The sequence below is a fragment of the Taudactylus pleione genome, unplaced genomic scaffold (genome assembly GCF_031769625.1).
Source record: "Taudactylus pleione unplaced genomic scaffold, aTauple2 ptg000393l, whole genome shotgun sequence".
Lineage (NCBI taxonomy): Eukaryota > Metazoa > Chordata > Amphibia > Anura > Myobatrachidae > Taudactylus > Taudactylus pleione.
Genome location: NW_028284794.1, coordinates 2,472,468 through 2,497,549, shown reverse-complemented (window position 1 = coordinate 2,497,549; position 25,082 = coordinate 2,472,468). Strand labels below are relative to the sequence as shown.

General features: G+C 41.7%; 1 protein-coding gene across 1 annotated transcript in view; it reads right to left on the bottom strand.

Annotated features, from left to right (window-relative positions):
- LOC148506848 (uncharacterized) overlaps positions 1 to 25,082 on the bottom strand; it is an 82,881-nt gene that overhangs the window by 57,433 nt on the left and 366 nt on the right. Inside the window, exons 2-3 of the mRNA XM_088446093.1 lie at positions 23,014 to 23,405; positions 5,440 to 5,772 (exon numbers count right to left, since the gene is read on the bottom strand). Coding sequence (XP_088302219.1) covers positions 5,440 to 5,772; positions 23,014 to 23,347 — 667 coding nt within the window. The 5' untranslated portion in view covers positions 23,348 to 23,405. The remainder of the gene's footprint in view (positions 1 to 5,439; positions 5,773 to 23,013; positions 23,406 to 25,082) is intronic.

Genomic DNA, 25,082 nt, shown 5'->3' with positions numbered 1-25,082 from the left:
AAGACAAAAGATATCCCTTGAAAATTTCGGTGGCGGTGCTGAAAGATATCTGTCATGTACATGACAGATTTGGCAAACGACTAATGATGAACGATATCGAATGACATCATTCACGGACTGGATTTTTTTCTCTCCAGCGCTCTGTAGCTGCTGCTAATATTGTTCATCTTTTACCGTATATAAACTTCACGATATTGCTAATACGTACAGCTATAGGCGAGAGTTGACCAACATGTTGGAGAGATGAAAGATTCAATTTATTAGCCACGAGAGTGCGCATCTGTCATCGTTCAGGGCCTATCCATAGCAGATATAATGAACAATTGAACGATATATCGTTCAATTGTTCATTTTATCTGCTAATGGATAGGCCCCAATACAGTATTTTATTCATGTAGTCAGGAAGTTGTTACATGTGTATCAATAAGAGTTATTCAGTGAATGGTTGTTACATGTGTATCAATAAGAGTTATTCAGTGAATAGTTGTTACATGTGTATCAATAAGAGTTATTCAGTGAATACTTGTTACGTGTATCAACAAAAGTTATCCAGTGAATAGTTGTTACATGTGTATCAATAAGAGTTGTCCATTGAATAGTTGTTACATGTGTATCAATAAGAGTTATTCAGTGAATAGTTGTTACATGTGTATCAATAAGAGTTATTCAGTGAATAGTTGCTACATGTGTATCAATAAGAGTTATTCAGTGAATAGTTGCTACATGTGTATCAATAAGAATTATCCAGTGAATAGTTGTTACATGTGTATCAATAAGAATTATTCAGTGAATAGTTGCTACATGTGTATAAATAAGAGTTGTCCATTGAATAGTTGCTACATGTGTATCAATAAGAGTTATTCAGTGAATAGTTGCTACATGTGTATCAATAAGAGTTATACAGTGAATAGTTGTTACATGTGTATCAATAAGAGTTATCCAGTGAATAGTTGCTACATGTGTATCAATAAGAGTTATACAGTGAATAGTTGTTACATGTGTATCAATAAGAGTTATCCAGTGAATAGTTGCTACATGTGTATCAATAAGAGTTATTCAGTGAATAGTTGTTACATGTGTATCAATAAGAGTTGTCCATTGAATAGTTGTTACATGTGTATCAATAAGAGTTATCCAGTGAATAGTTGTTACATGTGTATCAATAAGTTATTCAGTGAATAGTTGTTACATGTGTATCAATAAGAGTTATCCAGTGAATACTTGTTACGTGTATCAATAAGAATTATCCAGTGAATAGTTGTTACATGCGTATCAATAAGAGTTGTCCATTGAATAGTTGCTACATGTGTATCAATAAGAGTTATTCAGTGAATAGTTGCTACATGTGTATCAATAAGAGTTATTCAGTGAATAGTTGCTACATGTGTATCAATAAGAATTATCCAGTGAATAGTTGTTACATGTGTATCAATAAGAATTATTCAGTGAATAGTTGCTACATGTGTATAAATAAGAGTTGTCCATTGAATAGTTGCTACATGTGTATCAATAAGAGTTATTCAGTGAATAGTTGCTACATGTGTATCAATAAGAGTTATACAGTGAATAGTTGTTACATGTGTATCAATAAGAGTTATCCAGTGAATAGTTGCTACATGTGTATCAATAAGAGTTATTCAGTGAATAGTTGTTACATGTGTATCAATAAGAGTTGTCCATTGAATAGTTGTTACATGTGTATCAATAAGAGTTATCCAGTGAATAGTTGTTACATGTGTATCAATAAGTTATTCAGTGAATAGTTGTTACATGTGTATCAATAAGAGTTATCCAGTGAATACTTGTTACGTGTATCAATAATAATTATCCAGTGAATAGTTGTTACATGTGTATCAATAAGAGTTGTCCATTGAATAGTTGTTACATGTGTATCAATAAAAGTTATCCAGTGAATAGTTGTTACATGTGTATCAATAAGAGTTATCCAGTGAATTGTAGTTACATGTGTATCAATAAGAGTTGTCCATTGAATAGTTGTTACATGTGTATCAATAAGAATTATACAGTGAATAGTTGTTACATGTGTATCAGTAAGAGTTGTCCATTGAATAGTTGTTACATGTGTATCAATAAGAGTTATTCAGTGAATAGTTGTTACATGTGTATCAATAAGAATTATCCAGTGAATAGTTGTTACATGTGTATCAATAAGAGTTGTCCATTGAATAGTTGCTACATGTGTATCAATAAGAGTTATTCAGTGAATAGTTGCTACATGTGTATCAATAAGAGTTATTCAGTGAATAGTTGCTACATGTGTATCAATAAGAATTATCCAGTGAATAGTTGTTACATGTGTATCAATAAGAATTATTCAGTGAATAGTTGCTACATGTGTATAAATAAGAGTTGTCCATTGAATAGTTGCTACATGTGTATCAATAAGAGTTATTCAGTGAATAGTTGCTACATGTGTATCAATAAGAGTTATACAGTGAATAGTTGTTACATGTGTATCAATAAGAGTTATCCAGTGAATAGTTGCTACATGTGTATCAATAAGAGTTATTCAGTGAATAGTTGTTACATGTGTATCAATAAGAGTTGTCCATTGAATAGTTGTTACATGTGTATCAATAAGAGTTATTCAGTGAATAGTTGTTACATGTGTATCAATAAGAATTATCCAGTGAATAGTTGTTACATGTGTATCAATAAGAGTTGTCCATTGAATAGTTGCTACATGTGTATCAATAAGAGTTATTCAGTGAATAGTTGCTACATGTGTATCAATAAGAGTTATTCAGTGAATAGTTGCTACATGTGTATCAATAAGAATTATCCAATGAATAGTTGTTACATGTGTATCAATAAGAATTATTCAGTGAATAGTTGCTACATGTGTATAAATAAGAGTTGTCCATTGAATAGTTGCTACATGTGTATCAATAAGAGTTATTCAGTGAATAGTTGCTACATGTGTATCAATAAGAATTATCCAGTGAATAGTTGTTACATGTGTATCAATAAGAGTTGTCCATTGAATAGTTGCTACATGTGTATCAATAAGAGTTATTCAGTGAATAGTTGCTACATGTGTATCAATAAGAGTTATTCAGTGAATAGTTGCTACATGTGTATCAATAAGAATTATCCAATGAATAGTTGTTACATGTGTATCAATAAGAATTATTCAGTGAATAGTTGCTACATGTGTATAAATAAGAGTTGTCCATTGAATAGTTGCTACATGTGTATCAATAAGAGTTATTCAGTGAATAGTTGCTACATGTGTATCAATAAGAGTTATCCAGTGAATAGTAGTTACATGGTATCAATAAAAGTTATCCAGTGATTAGTTGTTACATGTGTATCAATAAGAATTATTCAGTGAATAGTAGTTACATGTGTATCAATAAGAGTTTTCCAGTGAGTACTTGGTACATGTATCAATAAAAGTTATCCAGTGATTAGTTGTTACATTTGTATCAATAAGAGTTATCCAGTGAATAGTTGTTACATGTGTATCAATAAGAATTATCCAGTAAATCTCTCTGCTAAATGTGGAATTTACTAATTGGAGATGATAACTGTTTAATTTGTTATTACTGTCTAAGGGGGAGATTCAGTACTGGGTGGAATTGCAAATTTGCAAATGCAGGAGGAGGTGTATAACACCCCCTGCTGCATTTGCGATTCCAGCACTGCGACCTAAGTTGCAGGCTGGGATATGCAACGTGACCATCGGCTTACACTGACTGGCCAGCTTGTGAGGCCAGGAAATGGAGTCCCTGACCTTGCCGTTCCCATAAAAACAGAGCCGTGACACCCCCGTTTCCAGTAATGCCGGCCGTCCACACCCTGCCAGAGGCATAACAGGGGCGGTGTGCGATCAGGCAGGACCCATTCTGCACATAAGCAGAACAGGTCCTGCCCATGTGCAGATTCTGGATAATCGGGAATCCGTGTTCAGTATTGCACGTGCTGAATTAGCCCCTAAATGAACACAGAAGATAATGATTCAGTTCAATAAATGGTTATTTCAAATTTCGGTGTCAATGTATTTAATATGGAGTGTAACTGTCATTTGATACCTGAATATGGGCTTTTCCCAAGCCTGTCCTATTGTTGATAATAAAGAATCTTAGGTGGAGGCACCATTAAAGGAGAAGCAAATCTTCTCGATGTGACCGGTTTGCCGAACCCCATCTACAGGTGAGCAACTGTTACACTGGTATCGCTCATTAAATCTTTCTACTAAAATTCTACTTTGATTCTCTTTTTTTCCCACAGGAAATACTGATTTTGAACAAAAAAGTTGAATTTTAAGTTCAGACTTTAGGAAAGGGGGATATGTGGGGGATCAATCAGTATTCTGAATATTTGAAAAGAGAGAGTGAAGGTAAGTAATATAGTTTCCTGCCAATATTCTTCCCTTTTATTACACAGTTTTACATATATATTGATGGTAAATTATGGAAAATGTAAATGCAAGTTGGTGATGATCACTTATGTAATATACATACAGTACAGTCACATCATTTTCTAATAAATCACAAAAAGACCCCTAAAGGTTTAACATTTTCCTGTTAGGAGATAAGGAACAATGACTGGAGAAGAAAGGACATAATTACATCCATCTTGGTTACATACTGTAAGGATTTGTCTTAGACATAACATGTATTTCTAAATCTAGATATTCATAATAAATATTTATGATAATTACAATTCATACACATAACTTATTTTGACCATGTACAGATGTGTCCTCATGGGACCTATTCTCAAATCGCACCAAACAACAACCCTGTTTGACATGCCAAAGATTATGCAGTGGCCTCACTAGGTGAGTATGAGGGGTGCAGGCAGGGGCTTTTCTAGAGAGGAGGGGGCCCGTGTGCAGTTTCGACATGGCCCCCTCCTCTCCGCCCGACAGTGCACTGAGCTGTGCGCAGCCAGCGCCGGAGTTATAGACTCTGGGCACTAGAGTGTGCCCAGAGTCTATAGAGTATGCACATGTCACCGGGAAAATGGCCGCAGCGGCCATTTTCCCTGTACTGCGCATGTGCAAACAATGATGTGGGACTCCGGAGAGGTAAGTATGCTATGGGTGCAGGGTGTGCGTTGTGGGGCCCGTGTTCCCCGCACACCTTGCACCCATTATAGATACGCCCCTGGGTGAGAGTGACAGCATCCGAGGGGGTGATACCAAAATATCAGAGCTGATTACATAATAATTTAGTACTTGATCATGTAATCAGTTTATTTTTACATATTTGTATGCTGTAAGTAGTTTAATAAAGCGTAATTGTGGATATTGCTGAGATGAGCGTTCCATGCATGTAATGCATGTACACATGTGGTTGATTTCTGTCTGACTCTGTGTCATGCACGGTGTGCACAATGTTCGACTATCTGACTTCCAAATTCTGCAAGAATCTTATTATTATTGATATCATATCTGTGCTATATTCTTACCTGCAATGACCAGCTGTGTGCTTCTTTTGCTTTCTAATGTCCCATTACTGGTGGTCACCTGGCAGCAGTATTGGATGTGATGAGAGTGGTCAGCTCTATGTATGCGCAGTGAGACATCTGTGGGGAAACTGACCAGTGAGTAACAATCATTTCTGTCTAGTTGAGCTGAGGTGTAGAGTTCATTATCACTATATGAGCAAAGTTCCCTCTCTCCTCTATACCAGGTGACTTCCTGTACTGTCCCTGTGAGCTCCTGCTGGTAATGACAGGGGATGATGACCTCTTCTCCTGGGACAGCTATCAGCTCATCCAGCTGAGATACGAACTTGTCACCTACAGTTAGAATACAATGAGCACTGATTAGCAGTGAACGGACATATGTTAGATGGCCAATTCTAAATTCAGGCAAATTTGAGAGATTCACAATTAACAAATGATTTCCTGATCTGTCCTGATTTCCTCAGAATTAAACAAATTATTATCAACCCCTGTGAATCAGGGCAATCACAGTATATGGAAGTCAATCAGCAGCAAATGTCAGGTGTCTGTTGCCTTATAAAGAAAGCTCACAGCACCTGGAACACTTAGGGCCATACGAGTTTTTCAAAATGTTTACGCTTGCACAGTTGCAATAAATCATGGACATTGGTATTACATGCAGATTGCATGTGGCTCTAAATCAGGCCAATAGCCTGTCTGCAAACTACTTGGGGAAATTTATAAATGTAATAAGAAAAAGCCTTTTTTGGGGGGCACTCATGTAAATCTAGATGAGCATAATGAAAACTTAACTTTTATTAATTGTAACCTAAAACACAAAATGGCTGGTTGGTGAAAATATAATGATGTCTATAATTGTAATATTGGCAATAGATTGTGCTATAGTTGTGTCTTTAAAGTGATGTGTAGTGTGGAAAATGTCCTTTCCACACTCCCCCAGGATTGTGCTTCCCACTGGTCTCTCATCCCCTGTCCAATGATTTCCTACAGAGGACAGCAGAGGCAGTGAGATACACTTATAATCCTGGCTCTACACTATCTCTTTCTCTCCCCAGATGCCTGGTATAAAAGTCATACATACTGTATGCAAACAGGGAGAATTAATGTATGCTGTATAATTATTATGTATTTTGACAGGATCAGCATCTGATATATTCTTTTTCAAGTATTTTACATGTGGATTTTAATCCTGAAACTATGCAGCAAGAGTTTTGTATTTGTACTTGAACCATTTAGCCAGAAGTTATATTGAGAATCTCCGCTACAGCAGTACAGATTGTGTAATGTAATCTGAAATCCTGTGACTTATCCCATGTGCAGGTAGAGAAACTATGCTTCGTTCTCACAGATTCAGTGTTACAGTCTGATATATAGGGACATCACAGATCACAGTATATCAGTTGCGTCCCTCCCTGCAGTGTCACCCGGTGTGGAGAGGGATGCCGTGGGCACGGCGAAGTTGGCCACTGCTGAAAAGGGAGCATGTCCTTGCATGTGGGGCATGGACACACAAGAAGGGGGCGTGGCCTCACACCCGAACCCCCCAAGGTCCCGTTATTGTTAGGGGTAGGGGGGGTGCCGGAGGCGGGCTGCCCTGCCCTGTATGCAGTCACAGTTGTCAGGAGCCAAGTACTGCACTTATTATACAGTGCAGCACCCGGCTCCTGTCACTAAGGGGGAGTCTGCACCTTGGTGTCACCCACCCTGTGACGCCACTGCTATATATTGTAAACTTTTAGTACCTTTTGTGTTATACTAATTTATGTGGTGCATATTAATAGTCCCTATTACTACATAATCTAGTTCACTAGACACTCACTGGTATATTTGCTATATTAGTCAAAGCATGGTGTATTATCCCGCACAAGATAAAAAAAGAATTTGAATAATTGAGATGTATAAGAACCAGTGATATATTGATAGCAGGTTAACAGGTCTATGTACTAAGATGGCACTCTTCACTGAAAAACAGCCCCTCCTGCTTCGCCTGCTACCACTGCGAAGCAGGAGGTGGCTACCACAATAGTTACTATTGCAGCTCCTGCCGAAGAGCGTGATCGTAAAGTCACCCTCTCTGCAGTAAGAGCTAAAGCACACAGCGCATTCCTGAAGGGTTACTTGCCTTGTGTGAAGAGAGATAAGAAGCCCCGGTCAGCTGGGAGCTGACTGCACTGCGCGGAGAAGTCACACACTGACCACTTGATCAGCTTCAACAGAGGGGTTTTTTTTTAAACAACAGAATAGCTTTATTTATAATGAACAAAATTAACAGCATGGAACCGACCTCGGCTGAAATGGCAGCTCTCAGAGTCGAAGCCGTCGCTGGAGGTAAGTGCTTAAGTGAAGTGAAGTGAAAATCTTTTAGTACATGTTGAGAAGTGATATGTACAGGGATTTTCACTGTCTTTTTCATTTTTTACCTTTTTCACCTGTTAGTAAATAGACCCCTAAATGATATGAGGTGCTACAGGAATCGAATAACAAGTACTCAAATAAAAGTAATTGGCCTCAGCCAATGTACAGCAAGAGATTCCTGTGTGGGGCACTCTTTTATGTCAGAAATATTTTTGAATTCAAGGAAAAAAATTAAAACTTAACTTTTAATATAATTTCCCTGTATTAGGGTACAAGAATTCTGTATCAAAGATATATTGACAGAATATAGTATACATTATAATTGCAGACATTTCTTCTAAGATCATCAAAATAGATGGCAAAATTAGTCCTTCAGTGGTGAGATTATTCAGATAAATGCTCCTCTTTAGATGAGAATAATGGCAGGTTTGGCATACACTAACTCATTAACAATAGTCCACCTAATATAATCATCTGTACTTATTCAGAGTCAATGCTCTTACACACTCATTTCTAAAATCGCTATTGTAATCAAACGTATATGACAGACAAATTCACAGAAACACATATGATCGCCACATGGTACAAATGATCAGTTTAGTGTCAAATGGAAATGTATAGATTCATTCAGGATGTAAATAACCCTTATTATATAATATCGCTCTTGGAAATTATGTAACAAAAATGCCCCAAATGCAGAGCACACAGTAACAGTTACATAAAACTGCAGAACTTTGTTGCTACACAAAAAACAATATACTATAGAACAGGCCCCAAAATGGTTCATTCTAGGGGGTCGTTTCAATTGAACGCGATGTTGAATAGCCGCGGGAGGGAGCTCCCGTAGCTATTCAATTCACCTGCGCTGTTTGGGCGCGCTAAGGATTTCTTCTCGCACCCCCCTGGGGATCCGAGGAGAAATCCAACCAAAGTGCTAACGCGCGCAGCTGTTTTTCTGCTGAGCGGTGCTAACAGCCGCGCGCCCGGCACTTTGGTCAGAGAATGTCGGTTAACGCATTCAAATTCAAATTGGAGGACTCAGCAAACACCAGCAAAGGTGTAATCCATATCTATATACACTATATACTCCTGACTGTGGGGCTGATTTAGACCTGCTCGCAAGCGTATGTGCCGCCTCCGGCGTGCACTTGCGCAAGACCTGGCCAGCGATGGGCGCGCCGTCACTACGGGTCTTGCACCAAAACGGGGCGGCTGTCGATTGTGATTGACAGCTCGCCCCGTTCTGGAGGCGGGCAGGGAGGGTGGCAACACAAACGGAGGCGTTCCCGAAGAAATGCCTGCCGTTTGTGGGAGGCACCACTGATATCACCAGGGATGTCAGTGGTGAGCTTCCGGCTCTATTTATAGCCAGAAGCTGACTGGGGCTTGCGGGAACGAGACCCTATCACAAGGGTCTAGTCGCAAGCCCCGATGGTCGCGACCATCACCTGGCTGCGCGCAAAAACTGTGGGTGGTCACCCTCAACTATGGGAGCGGCCAGGGGGCCGAAACAAACAAAAAAAACGCCCTGATTCAGAGCGAGCGCTCTGAAAGAGCGTTCGGCTCTGAATCAGGGCCTGACTCTGTCCAGAGCCTGGAGTAAGGACATGGCATACTGAGAATTCTATATTTGGTGGCTGGATTATTCTATATTAATAGCGGGTTTGTTCCATTATGAGAGGATTTGTCACAGACGATATCCACCTGATGAAAACACTGATCACAACAAAAGGGAATTCCCATCTACCCACTACCCAGGGGATGTAAGTGACTATCCTATATATTGTACAGCCGATTAGAAGCTATTAACCCTACTAACAAAACTTTTAAAGAACTACCTCTAAATTGGATGAAAGGAGCATACTAACATAAAAATTAATTCTTTCTACTAACATTACCTACCAATTTAAGGAAAATCTTAGGACTAATGATTTTCATTTGATGTGCAATATATCTATCTACTCCTTAGATATTTCTCAGTCTGATTGATTGAAGTTTTACATTGCATTTGTGTGATTATTGTGTTTAATTGTGTATATGTTATTATGTGTTATACTTTTTATTGGATAATATGAGAATATATATATAATATATATATATATATATATATATACATATATATGTAACTCTTTCTCCCGTACCTTATAAAGAGAGCCTAGGTTACCAGATACTATACTTAACAATATATGTGTTTCCACCTAGGCTGGGGTTATAGGGATAGCCTAGGAATGCCCTGTTTGAGTTATATGGTGTAATATGATGAATTTAGTGTGACATGTAATTCATACAATACTGGTGCATTAACACTTTACTATAATGCATTGACCACCTGTTACTTTTCTCCACAGGCTTCCCTCGATAGCGCTCTTCCAATTCCAAGCTCTACCTACCCTCCAACATGACCCGTTCCATTAGGTACAAAACACTCTGCTTCTGGACTTCCCACCTAATGTATGATTGCAGTCACCTGACTTTAACTAGGTAATTGATGAGACAGGTGTTTCAGCACAGGTGTCTGCAATAATAAATTAAGAGGGAATTCCAGGAGCATTTTGTACCGGTCATGTTGGAGGGTCTAGATCACAGGTTCTCAAACTCGGTCCTCAGGACCCCAAACAGTGCATGTTTTTCAGGTCTCCTCACATAATTACTAGTGAAATAATTAGCTGCACCTGTGGATCTTTTAAAATGTGTCAGTGAGTAATGACTAAACCTGTGCACCTGCTGGGTGACCTGGAAAACATGACCTGTGTGGGGTCCTGAGGACCGAGTTTGAGAACCACTGGTCTTGATCTAAGTATTGCAGACAGCTTATAGTAAGTTCACACTTTGTATTTACATATGTCATAAATTCAGAGGAAAAACATATTGATACAAGAGTCACTACATATATAACACCAATTTTACTTCCATATGCAAATGGAATACCTTTTACACTAATATAAACTATTATAAAGTTTAATACCTTTACACATAAAATGTTGCTCAGTATTTTAGTCTCTGCCTATGAAGTTCATTAATGTAGCAGATAAAGGTCCTTAATATGTCCAGAACCACCTGAGCATAAATCCAAGTATCACTTGGCAGCGCAAAAGGAAGTTCAAAGTCCATTAAAGTTCAACACAAGCTTCCTTAGTAATATTGCTGCAAATGTATATCCATATACACTGACAAATTTAGAAGTTTGTATATTCTCCCTGTGCTTGCGTGGGTTTCCCCCGGGTACTCCGGTTTCCTCCCACACTCCAAAAATATACTGGTAGGTTAATTGGCTCCTAACAAAATTACCCCTAGTGTGTGTATGTGTGTATGTGCGCATGTGGTAGGGAATATAGATTGTAAGCTCCACTGGGGCAGGGACAGATGTGAATGGCCGAATATTCTCTGTAAAGCGCTGCGGAATATGTGTGCGCTATATAAATAACTGGTAATAAATAAATAATAATAAATAAAATATAAGTCAGTAGAGGTAAGCCAGTGCTATATATACAGCTACATTATACTGTCTTTATTCTTATATAAGCTGGCTCAGAGCCAAAAGCATTCCTGAAGTGATTCTTCCTCAAACTACCTTTTCCTCCCCCGAATCCTCTATAAGTGATAATGTAAGACCATTAATTAGCTTCTATCTCCATACAACGACTGCATTAGTCTTATAGTCTTATCCTTTCCTTTCCCTGTTATACCTCTTTTCCACCAAAAACCTAGGTCCGACCTGGGATTTTGGACATGGTTCCAACCCTGGTCAGACCCATTTACACTGCACCTTTCATCTGGGTTACTCCCAGGTCAGCCCTGTTCACACTGAACTCAGGTCTGCCCTGCTAAACCTGTGAGGTCATAAAAAGTGGGAGGTGAATGCTCCACAACCACCAATCCGCTCATTTTAGGCATGATCCAGATCAGATAACCTGGGTTGCACCGTTTACACTGCACCATTACCTTGGTCCATCCTGGGTCAAACCCTGGTAGCTACCTGGGTTGGATTGCAGGGTCACTTGACCCAGGTTATTTTTCAGGGACCCTTTTACACTGAGCTGCAACCCGGGTAGACCCTGCAAAAACCCAGGTTTTTGCTTTGGTGTAAAAGGGGTATTAGTATGAAACTCAGTGTCCGCAGTATGGGTGTCAGCTGCTATATTATATATCTCTCTCTCTCTCTGAGTTCAGAGCAGTTAGTGGACTACTGTGGCTAGTTAATGCTGCTTGCAGGGCAGTGTACTTTTCTTTATATACTCACTCGCTCCGTCCTGCGCTGCGACTCAGCTGATCATGGAGGGTGGGCTAGGGCTACAGTTGCCTGTAACTTCAACTCTGTTACACTGTTTAGCTGATGTACAGGGAGACCGAATGGAGGCCACGCCCACTGCCTCTGTAGCCTGCGACTTTTGCGGCTCTCCGCCTCTAACTGCCTGTCAGGTGACTCTCCGCTTCTTCACCCTTCTGATACGGCAGCCTGCTTACGACCAGCATCCGGATCTTCCGGAATGGCTACCACCCATTTTCATTGCTGCACTTCCACAGATTCAAAGTCTGCGGCCCGCCGAAGATCAGCAGGTCCTGTGGTGACTTCTCCCAGCTTCCGGCGCCGCCACCAACCGTCGCTAATAGCCAAGTGGTACCAGAGAGACTATCCGACCTGAGCGATCAAGGGGGAACTGCAGACTGACTTAACTGCCACCCCAGCACCTATATGCCCACTCTACAGCCGTGCGACCAGTCCCTAACTGCCAGCAGCACAAACCCTTCTCTCCTGTCCCTGCATTACTAATAGACTACCTAGCTGCTCATGCCATTTCTAGCACTTTCCTAGGTAGTCTCATGCCACTGCGACTGGCTCTACCTCTACCTGTTAGACGTGCCTGTTGCTATTAGCATAGCAGGAGCCGAATGCACCACCGGGAATGGTCACCGTCCACCATAAATTCTGCTACTGTGTCATCATCCTTAATAGTGAAAGCGCCGTCAATAATGGCAGTAAATAAATTTATCTGCAATGTATAAATTTATCTGTAATGTATAAAAAGCATGTGTGCTGCTGTATAAAACACCCTGCCAATTAGCAGGTATGTGACATGCTGGGAGTAAGTAGCAGAGGGAAAGTGTGATGTAAAGTACAGTACCTGAGTCCCAGATCCCTTTGCTGTCCCGGGTTATCTAAGAGCAGACAGGATATGAGAGAGAGTCAATGGAAGTACTGATTGAAACAAATGTAAGTGGGGAGGCCACAGTACCTGTGTGCGGTGTTAGACTGTCTCTGTTGCTGGAAGCATAGCAGGGGCAGAATGCACCGCCGGGACCAGTCACTGCACACTGGAAGCAAAATACTTGAGGTAGCGGTGGTTGGAAATGAGTGGCTGATGGACGAGCCTGCCGTGTGTGGTTACCCTTCTGCAGCTGGGAACCGGAACAGAACGCGCGTTTCACCACATATGGCTTGTTCACCTGTTTGCCTGACTTCATGTTGCAACAATAAATTTAAATAGGGAGTGGGAACCAATCCCTGTGGAGCATCTGTCATTGGTCAGTCCTCATGTCCATCAAGCTGGACTGATTCAGTAAGTCCAGAGAGAGAGAAAAAGGGGGAAGGAAAAAGCCATCTCATTGCATAAGTTTGTAACTCAAAGGAAAATTGTCCATTCCCCAGTGGTTATACATAAAAAGAAAAAAAGAAAAGGAAAAAGACCAATTTCCCATTATTACTGATACAGATCACGTCCAAGTATGTGCTGGAAGATAAGGTCTAAACCACAAATAAATGTTGTGTTCTTATAGAGAATTATGAATATATTCAATAAGTTACATAATATCGAATATATTAATTATGTTTGATAATGTTGTCCTGGGTTCACTTACACGTGCTGTTCTTCACATTCTCCCTATAAAGGACAAGTTATCATATTACTGTTGCTGTGGTGATACATGTCCATACATAATAATAAAAGTGAAATAAACATTGTGACAGTAACGCATCTATATATGTGTATCAAATAATGAAGATAGATTAAAATAAATTATATTTGTCAGAAAATAATTATAGAAATGGAGTAGTGACAAAATAAAAATAAAATACACAAATGTGATATATTTTACAGTAACAGATCAATATTGGTCCTATGTATGTGTCTAGATCACAATCACCACATATTTAGTGGTGTGTAGAAAGGTCCACAAATTATTCAAAATAATGCCAAAATTAACTTATGTTCATCTACATAAGCACCTGAGATACATTTTAAAATGTAGTCTATCTATAAATGTTATCAAAAATTATGAAAAAAATATATTTACCTATAAAGATAAAGTCAGCAAAAATATTTTAAAAATTAAAAATTATTAATATAAACAAAAATATAGAATACATAATATTAATATTTTATACATTCTAATACAGAAACAATGACCTATTTTGTTACCAGACCCAGATCTGGCACAAAGATTGGGGATTAATATATATCGATGAGTTGGAGAAGATCTACAAACCCTCGAGATATGTTTGTCCAGAGCCATCTTATCAAAAACACCAAACCTATATATAAATTATTTATTCAGATAGAAGAGGAGCATTTATCTGAATAATCTCACCACTGAAGTACTAATTTTGCCACCTATTTTGATGATCTTAGAAGAAATGTCTGTAATTACTATGTATACTAAGGGGTGATTTTGTCAATATACTGTATCTTTGATATATAATTCTTATACCCCAATATTTTAAAGAGGGAAACAATAAAAAAAGTACAGTTTTAATTTATTTAACTGAATTAAAAAATGTTTCTGACTTAAAAGAGTGCCCCACACACAGGAATCTCTTGCTGTATATTGGCTGAGGTCAATTACTTTTATTTGAACATTTGTTATATTGACACTAAGCAGCAAGAATGACTATATACTGAAACCAAAATGCACATACAGGATATTTGGACCTGTGTGTGTTACAGTTTGATTTTCTGTAATAGATCTCTTATTTCCTTTCAGATGCCATATCTAATGCATATAGTGTTGCGCTGAAGATCTGATATGTATTTCAGGGCCGTACCTAGGGTAGTGCGGCCGATGCCATCGCACAGGGCACCACAGGTCAGGGGGCGCTGTCAAATTTCTGTTTATTATCATTCTCACTTGTAGCTTCCTCTTATTTCATCCCCAGCATCTCCTGGCCTCCCCTATCTCCTCCCTGGCCCTTCCCCATGAGGCCCTTCCCTTTTTTTGGGTGCTTTATGTGCCTTTGAAAAATGAGGGGGGTGCCAATGCCCTTTCTGGCACAGGGCACCAAAAAGTCTAGCTCCGGCTCTGATGTATTTGTGCTAAGTGCCATAAACTGCAAGTGTATGTGACGGATGTAGTTCATATCCCAGCGATCAGGATGCCGGCACTCAGAATGCCAGTGCTGAAACCAGTCAGAATCCTGGCACCAGCAAACTACCGCTGGCATCCGAACGGTAAATATTGGGATTTAGGGGTTTGGGTTAGGCACTAGTGGAAGGGTTAAGGATAGACTGTGGAGGGAGGGTTAAGTTTAGGCTTCAGGGAGGGAGGGTTAGGTTTAGGGAAAGGGTTAGGATACTTACTTGCAGGTGTCAGTAACCTACCCAGTCCTGGTACGGCATTGGGATTCTGACCACTGGGATCCTGGGCGCCGGCATCCCAAACCCAATCTATATGTGATTATGAGGAGTGAGTGCACTTCATGCACAGGAGAATGACATGGGTGGCTGCAATTGGCAACAATCTTATTTGCTTTTGAAGTACACCTTTTAATGTAAATATCTTCTAGTCTAGGTAAGGATTGACCAATAGTTCTTTCAGCCGCTTTAATCACCCTAGCTAAGGATCCACATTCCAAACACTTGGAATTCCCATACCAAACAGAAATAGAATAAGTCAAAAGGCTCCCAATTATACCACAATAAAAATTGATCAATAGTGGCCTAGAAAATGAGGGGTGCCAGAGAGTCTGCCTTTCACAATATTAGGGGTGTCTCAGAGAGACATTCTTGTTCTACTAAATGCAGGTGATGGCTGTGGAATTTCTAAGACGCCACTTCCTCACTTTCAACTGCAGGGCTGGAAAATGGGTCATGATGGCTGTGGGAGAGGGTGGGGGCAGTTCAATAGGCTGAAGTTTTGCCTAGGGTGCCACAACACCTTGCACCGGTGTAAAAAGTGTATTGCCCTTTAAGCTAAGCCCAGTTTAATGAACCAAACCTTGTGTTAGAGCAGGAAGCTCCCTGGGGCTCGTGGTAGATGAGACCATATCGCAAGGGTCTCGTCGCAAGTACCGATGGTCACAATGGTCTTGACCATCGTGACCATCAACCTGGCCGCTCGCTAAAGCTGTGGGTGGTCACCCGCAGCTTAGCGAGTGGCCAGGAGGCCGGCTCTTTAGAAAGAAGTGGCCGCCCTCATTCAGAGCGAACGCTCGCATTTTGCGAGAGGCTCTGAATGAGGTCCTTAAACCTCTTAGCTGCTACCTTGTAGATTATTCACTACGAAGAAGATTTGCCTGAAACTGGTAGCGTTGTAAAGCTCAAAGGTTTAGTAGGAGGGTTAATATCCTGTGCCCTGACTATTCTCGGTAGTATTAAACATTTGGTGTGCTTTTATGTTCATGAAAATTGTTTTTTTTTTTTTTAAAGAAAATACCAATAAAAGTCACATTTTATAAGAAGGATTAAAAAATAGTTCAATTACTCATTAATAAATATAATTAAAAATGTAAGAATGTCCCAGAAAGAGGTAATTTTTCTTTTCTTTTTACGTTGATTGCTTATTGACTTTTGGGAACCCCACCAACCCATTTATTGTTTCCATTTAAGAAAGTATTCAACATATGGTTAGTTATATATATATATATATATATATATATATTTATTAAGAACATTTAATTAATTACATTGTAAATTAGTGCAAGTGTGGAATCATGGTTCCCTCACTTCTTCTCCTCTGACATCCTCGCTAACATCAAAAGTGATGTCAGCCTTTCCTTCCCAACAGCCACAGACGAGGTGCTGATTAAGTTGGTCAGTGTTTTGATCACTGCTAAATTTAAAATCCAATACTCCCTTCTTAAGCTGCCCACACACATAGCGATATGCTCCTGATCCGACATCGTGTATGATTTCCATTGAACTCTCCGGCAGTCCTACACATGATTTGGAGTAAAAAGCATCCAATCTGATTTAAGATCTATCGTGCATCTTACCTTTTTTTTTTTTTTGCAGTGCATCGTGTCCCAGATTGTCAGATCTGCCCTACTGCACGGCAGATCTAACGATGCAATGTGCGACCAGCGGGGAGGCGCATCGCATCGTGATCGTGAGTGGGGACTCATGATTTACTCTCTGTTTGGCCATATTTTACATGATCTGTCATTTCATTGTGTCGAAATCAGCCAGATCGGGTAAAATTTTGCTATGTGTGTGGGCAGCATTACTATTTTTCATATCTTTCTTTAAATTTTTTCTTCTTTTTTCTAAATTTTCTTCTTTTTTCTAAATTTCTTTAATTAACACTGTTGAACACTATCTTCTGCATTCTCTAATGATTCATGAAACTCTTTTACACTGGCTTTCATCCTACTTTCAAACATTTTGGGGGGTATTCAATTAGATCCAATAAATTTTCTCCCATAAAAACGAGGTTTTTTCGCTGATGTTCGGGTATTTTTCGACAATTTTTTTATCGTGCTATACAATTAAACCCCTTTTATTACGCCCGAAAATGTTCTGTTTTTCTCACGAAAATACATAGGATCCTTGAAAAGTCGCGGACCTATGTATTTTCTGTGATCGGGAGAAAAACACCTTATTATCAGGGATTTGGTTTCGCCTGTCTGAGGCAGGCGAAACAAATTCCCTGATAAGTGCCGTTCGGGGCTAATTGGATAACCCCGGGCAAGGTAATTGGATACCACCCTTTGTGTTTGCCTCTCTTATTCTACCCCCTTCTTAGTTCCTTTCATGATGTACTGCTAGACTCTCTTCCCTTCTCTATCTATGCCATTGCTCTTGGAAAATGAATAAGTTCCATTGGATTTCAATGTCATCTGAGTATGGATGATACCACATATTCTCTGTGGATCTCTCATCATCTGTATTGGCCCGTGTTACTGAATGTCATCTCTGCCATTTCACCTTAGATATCCTCACCAACTTAAAAGCGGAATCATTTAAAAACCAACCAAATTAAATTCCCACCAGCCAACAGAAAATGCCCAAATAATGTCACTATATTGGTAGGACCACACAAAAATAAACCCTCGGGTGTGTTGCATTGGTGTGGTCCTTAATCAGAAAGGTAATTTGTTCTGTACCAAATCAAACCAAAATGTTGCCAAATCTTTTTGTATACATCTAAGAAACATTTACAGGAACTGCACATATCTCACTTGATACTGCCAACCAAGTATCAACAGGCCCATGTGGTGTACTTGCAGCCATTGCTAGGCAATGGTCACTGGCTTTCTCAAAGATATAACTGATTCTGGATCAATATAATAAGGGCAACACCCTTATGCTCTTCAGTGCGACCTGCTATCCACAGCTGCTCGATTGATTATTAGAGTATAGGTGGTGTAATGGTTAGCATTATGGCCTAACAGTACTGCCGTCATGGGTTAAATTCCCACCAGTTTGTATATTGTATATTCTTCCTGAGATTATGTGGGCTTCCTCCCCCCCTGGGGGTTTAAATAGTATCATATCCACCTCAACTGTTTCTGTTACAATTTCTGCATTATTTTTAATGCATTTCATTGACTTCTGCTGCCCAGACATTGGAATGTTTCTGCTTTAACCTGAATCTTTTGGTGATACTGACCCAAGCTTTGTCTTGTCAATACGGCTGTCTGCTGCCAGCCCTGACCCAGCACTATCTAACCCCTTCTTCCTGACAGCCACCTGCCCTGGCCCAGCACTATCTAACCCCTCCTTCCTGACAGCCACCTGCCCTGGCCCAGCACTATGTAAGCCCTTCTTCCTGACAGCCACCTGCCCTGGCCCAGCACTATCTAACCCCTCCTTCCTGACAGCCACCTGCCCTGGCCCAGCACTATGTAAGCCCTTCTTCCTGACAGCCACCTGCCCTGGCACAGCACTATCTAAGCCCTTCTTCCTGACAGTCACCTGCCCTGGCCCAACACTTTCTAACCCCAACTTTCTGACAGCCACCAGCCATGACCCAGCATTGCTAACTATTGCTATTTCCCAATTTTAACAATTAACAAACCTGCACCAACATACTGTATGGGATGTAGTCAGCAGCCGCCGGTCTAAATGCCGATAGCTGAATCCCAACAAGGGAGTTAAGATAGGCATCGAAATACTGATGCTTACCTTAATCCTGATGCCGGAAACAAAGAAGGATGGCTGCCTGAACGAGGCAAGTCCGGGGTGTCCTTATTGTTAGCTGCGCGGGGGGGAGGGTTAAGTTTAGGTTTCATAGCGGGGTTAGCGTTAGGTTTTTTGGAGGGGAGGTTAGAGTTAGGCACCCCTAGGGGGGAGGGTTAGGGTTATGCACCACTAGGGCAGGTTACAGTTAGGCACTAAGTGGGGTGGGTTAGGTTTAGGCACAAAGGGGTGTTAGTTCTAGGCACTAACATGGAGGCATAGGGTGCGAGGTAGGGTGGTGATAGGGTTAGACTACAAGAAGGGAGGGTAGGGTTAGGTGGAAAAGGGGGAGGGTAAGTATACTTACCCGACCCCTGTCAGGATACCAATCATCGGGATGCCGCTGTGGTATTGTGACAGGAGGCATCCCAACAGCCGGCATTACATACTGTCCCTTGTCTCAAAATATTCCCAAATTTGACCTCTCCACTCTGCCCAGGAATTGCATCACACTAAGGGCTCTGGGCCTGATTCAGACCCGCTCGTGAGCGCTGAGTGCTCGCAAGCGGGTCGATGTTGGGCAAGTGCGCATGTGCACGACGGAGGCTGCTCGATGTTGATTGACAGCACGCTCCCTTTGGTAGGCATGCCAGGGGCGTGGCTGCCCAGACGGAGGCGTTCCCATGGGAACGCCTACCGTCTGGGGCTGGCCCCACTGACATCACTAGTGATGTCAGTGGGAGTGCTTTTGGCTCTGAAAGAGTCAAAAGCACTCCAGGGGTTGCGGCCAACGAGACCCTACCACAAGGGTCTTGTCGCAAGCCCGATGGTCGCGATGGTCTTGACCATCGCAAACCATCATTTTGGCCGCTCGCTATAGCTGTGGGTAGTCACACACAGCTATGCGAGCGGCCAGGAGGCCGCTCTTATTTTCAGAGGGACGGCCCTGATTCAGTGCGAGCGCTCTGTCAGAGTGTCCAGCTCTGAATCAGGGCCTCTATTCCTTATTATTTAATTTCTACAAAAACAGGTGAAAAATTTAAATTAAAATGTTCACCTGCTTTTACAGAGATTTAGATTTCAGGCAATTCATCAAAAAGGTAATGCAGGAGAAAGCACAGATATCTCCTGCTTACCTTTCTCTCTCCCGCTATCCCCATACACTAGTATGGGGACAGAAATTCATCAAGCTCCAAAAACACAATATGTTTGGAGCCTGACTGCGGGAGCATTCACCATCATGCGTTTGCTCCCGCAAACCACTCCTTCCCTATCCTTCCATATCCCTCTGCCCCTATCTTGCTCCTTCCGCAAGATGCGAGGCTTTTGAGTGCCTGCGCGAACTGAAGGTCACACAGGCGCACTAATTTCGCTGCTCCGGAATACAAAGACTCAGGGAGATGGCTGATTGTCGGATCAGTTGTCTCTGTATTAGAGCAATGATGATTTGCTCCGGCGCTTGCAGCAAGTTCAATTGTTAATTATTGACATAATGAATAGAGCCCTGAGTCACTGCTGCTCCCATTCCAGATTAGAGGACTCTTTTCAGGCTGCACTCTGTGGAAATCCCTCCCATCAAGACAATCCCTTTGCGCTCACTAAAAACTCATCTATTTGGTGGGATTGGTATGAAATACCGCTGGACGGCACCAGTGCAGATCCCAACAGCAGCTAATGTAAGTACTAACTAACCTGCCCCCCCTAACCCTCCCTTAGGGGTGCCTAAACCTAACCTCCCCCCCAGTGGCTAACCCTAACCCCCCTCTAAGTGCCTAACACTAACCCTCCCTTACCCACTGACTAAACCTAAGTCTCCCGGGGAGTGCCTAACCCTAACCTCCCCCCAGGGGTGCCTAACCCTAACTTTCCCTTCACCTAGCCTAATCCTTACTCTCCTGGGGGGTGCCTAAGCCTAAATCCCCCCCGGGAGCCCCTAACCTAACCCTTCCCCCCGCGGCTGTCCACACCCAGCGCCTGGCATCGGGCTCCTGGCGTAGGTAAAATGACAGGTGTCGGGATCTCACCACCTGTCATTAGACCCTTGCTGGGATTAGACAGTCGGGATGCCAACGGTCGGCATTTAAACCGTCGGCATCACGACTGCATATCCTATTTGGCAAGATCACCAAATTTCTAAGCCATCTTCTTATCCTCCCTAAGTTATTCTACCACATTACCACCACACTATGCAGTTCATATAAATCTATGCTAAGACTATTTCCAGATTCAAAAACTCTCTGATCCCTCACTGATTCACATAGATGCAGTAAGCAGTTTTTCCCATTGCATTTTTGATGCACTAATATTCACTAAGTGCACTATAAACCACTTTGTTTATTCTGTGAATACCCAAATGTGTTTTATTACAGTGTTTTGCCCACAAATGTGAAGAGCTATGGCATATTCTTGCACTATATAAATCAATGTTTAAAATAATAATACTGAAAACAATGGTAAAATCGCTAAAGGGTCTCAAAAAATATTATTTTGAAGTTATGTTTTACATTTGAATGATTTTATTACATTGGCACCTTGTGCCTATCAGTCCCTTTCTTGAAATGGCAGAAATATGATGAAGCTTGTCTTCTTCCAACTTTGAGAATGGGTGACAATGAACTAGTTTTTTGGAAAGAAAATGGCCCTGTGGCTACAACTTAAGCTGCAAACTCCACAAAAACATAAACTTCACCCCTATAAGTTCCTTTAAATTTTTGAAGCCTCATCTACTTTTTCTACCTCATTTCTAATAGCACTTCCTTCGGCCCTATCCACAGAGCCAATGACCACTGGCTCGCCTCATCTCTGGTCACCTCCTCTCACTCCTGAATCTCAGATTTCTCCTGTGCTGCCCCATTGCTCTGTAACTCACTACTACTCCCTACATGACTCTGGGCCTGATTCAAACCCGCTCGTGAGCGCTATTCGCTCGTAAGCGGGTCGATGGTGGCCCAGTGCGCATGCGCGAGACTCGGATAGCGACGGGGAAGCCGTCGCTCCGGGTCTCACTACAAAGGGGGCGTGCTGTTGATGTTGAGTGACAGCACGCTCCCTTTGGTGGGTGGGCCGGGGGCGTGTCTGGCCAGACGGAGGCATTCCCATGGGAACGCCTACCATCTGGGGCCGGCCCCACTGACATCACAAGTGATGTCAGTGGGAGTGCTTTAAAGCTCTGATAGAGCCAAAAGCACTCTTGGGCTTGCAGCAACGAGACCCTACCACAAGGGTCTCGTCGCAAGCCTGATGGACGCGATGGTCTTGACCATCGCGACCATCATCATGGACGCTCGCATAAGCTGTGGGTGGTCACCCACAGCTATGCGAGCGGCCAAGAGGCCGCAACATTAAAAATAAAAACGCCCTGATTCAGAGCAGGCACTCGTTCAGAGCGTCCGGCTCTGAATCAGGACCTCTATTCCTTTATCCACACCTTAAAACTAGCCCTAAAGACTCACCTGTTTAAAAGCATATTAGTTCTCCTCCTAACTGATTATTCTGCCTATTTTGACCTTCCACCTAATCTCTTTCCCAGTTCATACTCCTGGCTATTCCCCTATCTTTAGACTGTAAGTCTTCATCGGCATCAACTCTGCTCCTGTCTGTCCAGTGATTTGCAGGGTGCAAGATCTTTGAAAGCTGATTACATCCTACTACTATAAAGAGTTGTATGTAACAAATTCCTATATATTTTATAAATTTACAGGTGTGGCTTTGCTGCAAGTTGGAAAAATGAAATAAAAGAATAAATTGCAAGAACCTTTTGCAAAGCCATTGCCACATAGTAAGCTGAGGTGTCTTAATTCTAAACATACAATTTTAGGTTAGTAATAATTATTATACCTCTTATTTGTTTTATTCAATAGAAAATACCCATATGGAAATATATTCCTACCTGTAAAATGTAGGTCTGTCCCATACACATATGTCAAGATATGATCATTGCCATTAATAATATGAGATACTGTGCAGCAGATTCTGGGACCATCTGACCGTTTCAGCCCAGTGAGTGTGATAGATTCTGTCTGGTTGTTAGTAGGATCCCGCATCCTGGAGACTCTCCCCTCATATTGGCCTTTGCCATTTCCAGCGGCGTCAAAGATTTCCTCCTTGATATGGTAGCAGGAGAGTCCTTCTGGCTTCCCCCACCGAACTCTGTACTGTGTATCCCCCCATTGTTCCTTATCATAGGTGAATGTGCAGGGGATGGTGATAGACCCTTTCTCCATCACTGTCAGAGCTTTTGGCTGATGGACACAAAAATAACCTGAAGAGCATCGGATCCCTGTAATGAGTAACGCATAGAGATGATCAACCATCCAAACCCTAATAACATTTTATCCAAAATTCTACAATTTGTGAGTAATAAACAGAGATATGTGTCATGTGTGATTTGTAATAGACATAGGGCCTGATTCAGACCCACTCGTGAGCGGCTGTCCGCTCGCAAGTGGGTCGATGTTCTGGACTGAGCATGCGCACGACGGAGGGAGCTCCGTCGTGCGCATGCGCCAGACGCAACGAGCGAAGGAAAGTCCTTCGCTCATTGTGTCTGATCAAAGGGGGCGTGCTGTCGATGTTGATTGACAGCACGCCCCCTTTGGTAGGCGTGCCGGGGGCGTGCCTCCCTGACAGGGGGCGTTCCCACGGGAACGCCTCCCGTCAAAAGCCGGCCCACTGACATCACTAGTGATGTCAGTGGGAGTGATTTTGGCTCTGATAGAGCCAAAATCACTCCGGAGCTTGCGGTTGAAAACCTCAACCGCAGGCTCCGGCTCGCAGTTTCGATGGTCGCGATGGTCACAACCATCGCGGCCTTCAAAATGCACGCTCGTATAGCCTGTGGGTGGTGACCCACAGCTATACGAGCGTCCAGGAGGACGCTCCATTTTCATGGAGACCGGCCCTCATTCAGAGCGTGCGCTCTGCTCAGAGCGTACGGCTCTGAATGAGGGCCATAGTGGTCCTGATTTAGAGATGTCCTTAATGTCAATGTGTGGTGACCCCAAAGCTCGCTATGTCTCCACTGACCTTACAGGTTTGTATTGCTAGTGTTATGGTGGGCTACATTTGAGTCCTACTTCTCCAATTCTCCCACCCCTTTGCAGAGAGGCAAGTTTCCCTACTAGACCTTAGATTCTAAATATAAGTTTAATACAGCTTACTCACAGATAATACATACAAGTGTTTGTAAACGGTTCAGTTTTATTTTGCAGGAACTAATCCGCATATAGCTCTGCTGGCACTTTTTTCCATAAACAAACAGGTAATATCATTCAGCATTACAATTTAACAACAATACAATTATAATGTCCAATGTTAACAAATGAATCCTAAATTACAATAAATAACTTGCACAACACAACAATTTACCTCTTCCCTGCAATTATGGAGGAATGTCTGGTTAACAATTAAATTAATGACTGATATAAGCTATAATTGAGAAGTCACTTATTGAACATCACAGTAACATCAGATTGTTCCAAGGAAGTTTCTGGATTGGACAGATGTAACTGTTGCTAATTTTCAATTGTTAGAGAAAAGCTACAAATTAGCTCCCAGCTCTTGAGTCTGAGCAGTGACCCCATGAACAGCGGGGCACATCGCTAAATATCTTGTCGCCCATACACACAGGTCGATCAGACAATGATCAGATATCATTGTCTGATCGTCCTGCATGTGCTGGATGTTCGATATTGAACATCCAGCACATGCACCAACCCACAAACGACTGTAACGACCCATGATCGACTATAGTAACAAGGTTAACTTGGTCGATATCGACCAGGTTGGCCTGCATGCACGAGCGATGGTCGATATTGATATCAACCATCCATGCCCGCGCATCGACCATTGTTTGGGGGTTAAAAGGGGCTCAAAAATGGATGATATGAACGATAACGATATTAACGATATCGTTCATATCACCCTGCAAGGTCGTACCGTGTGTACGCACCTTAACTC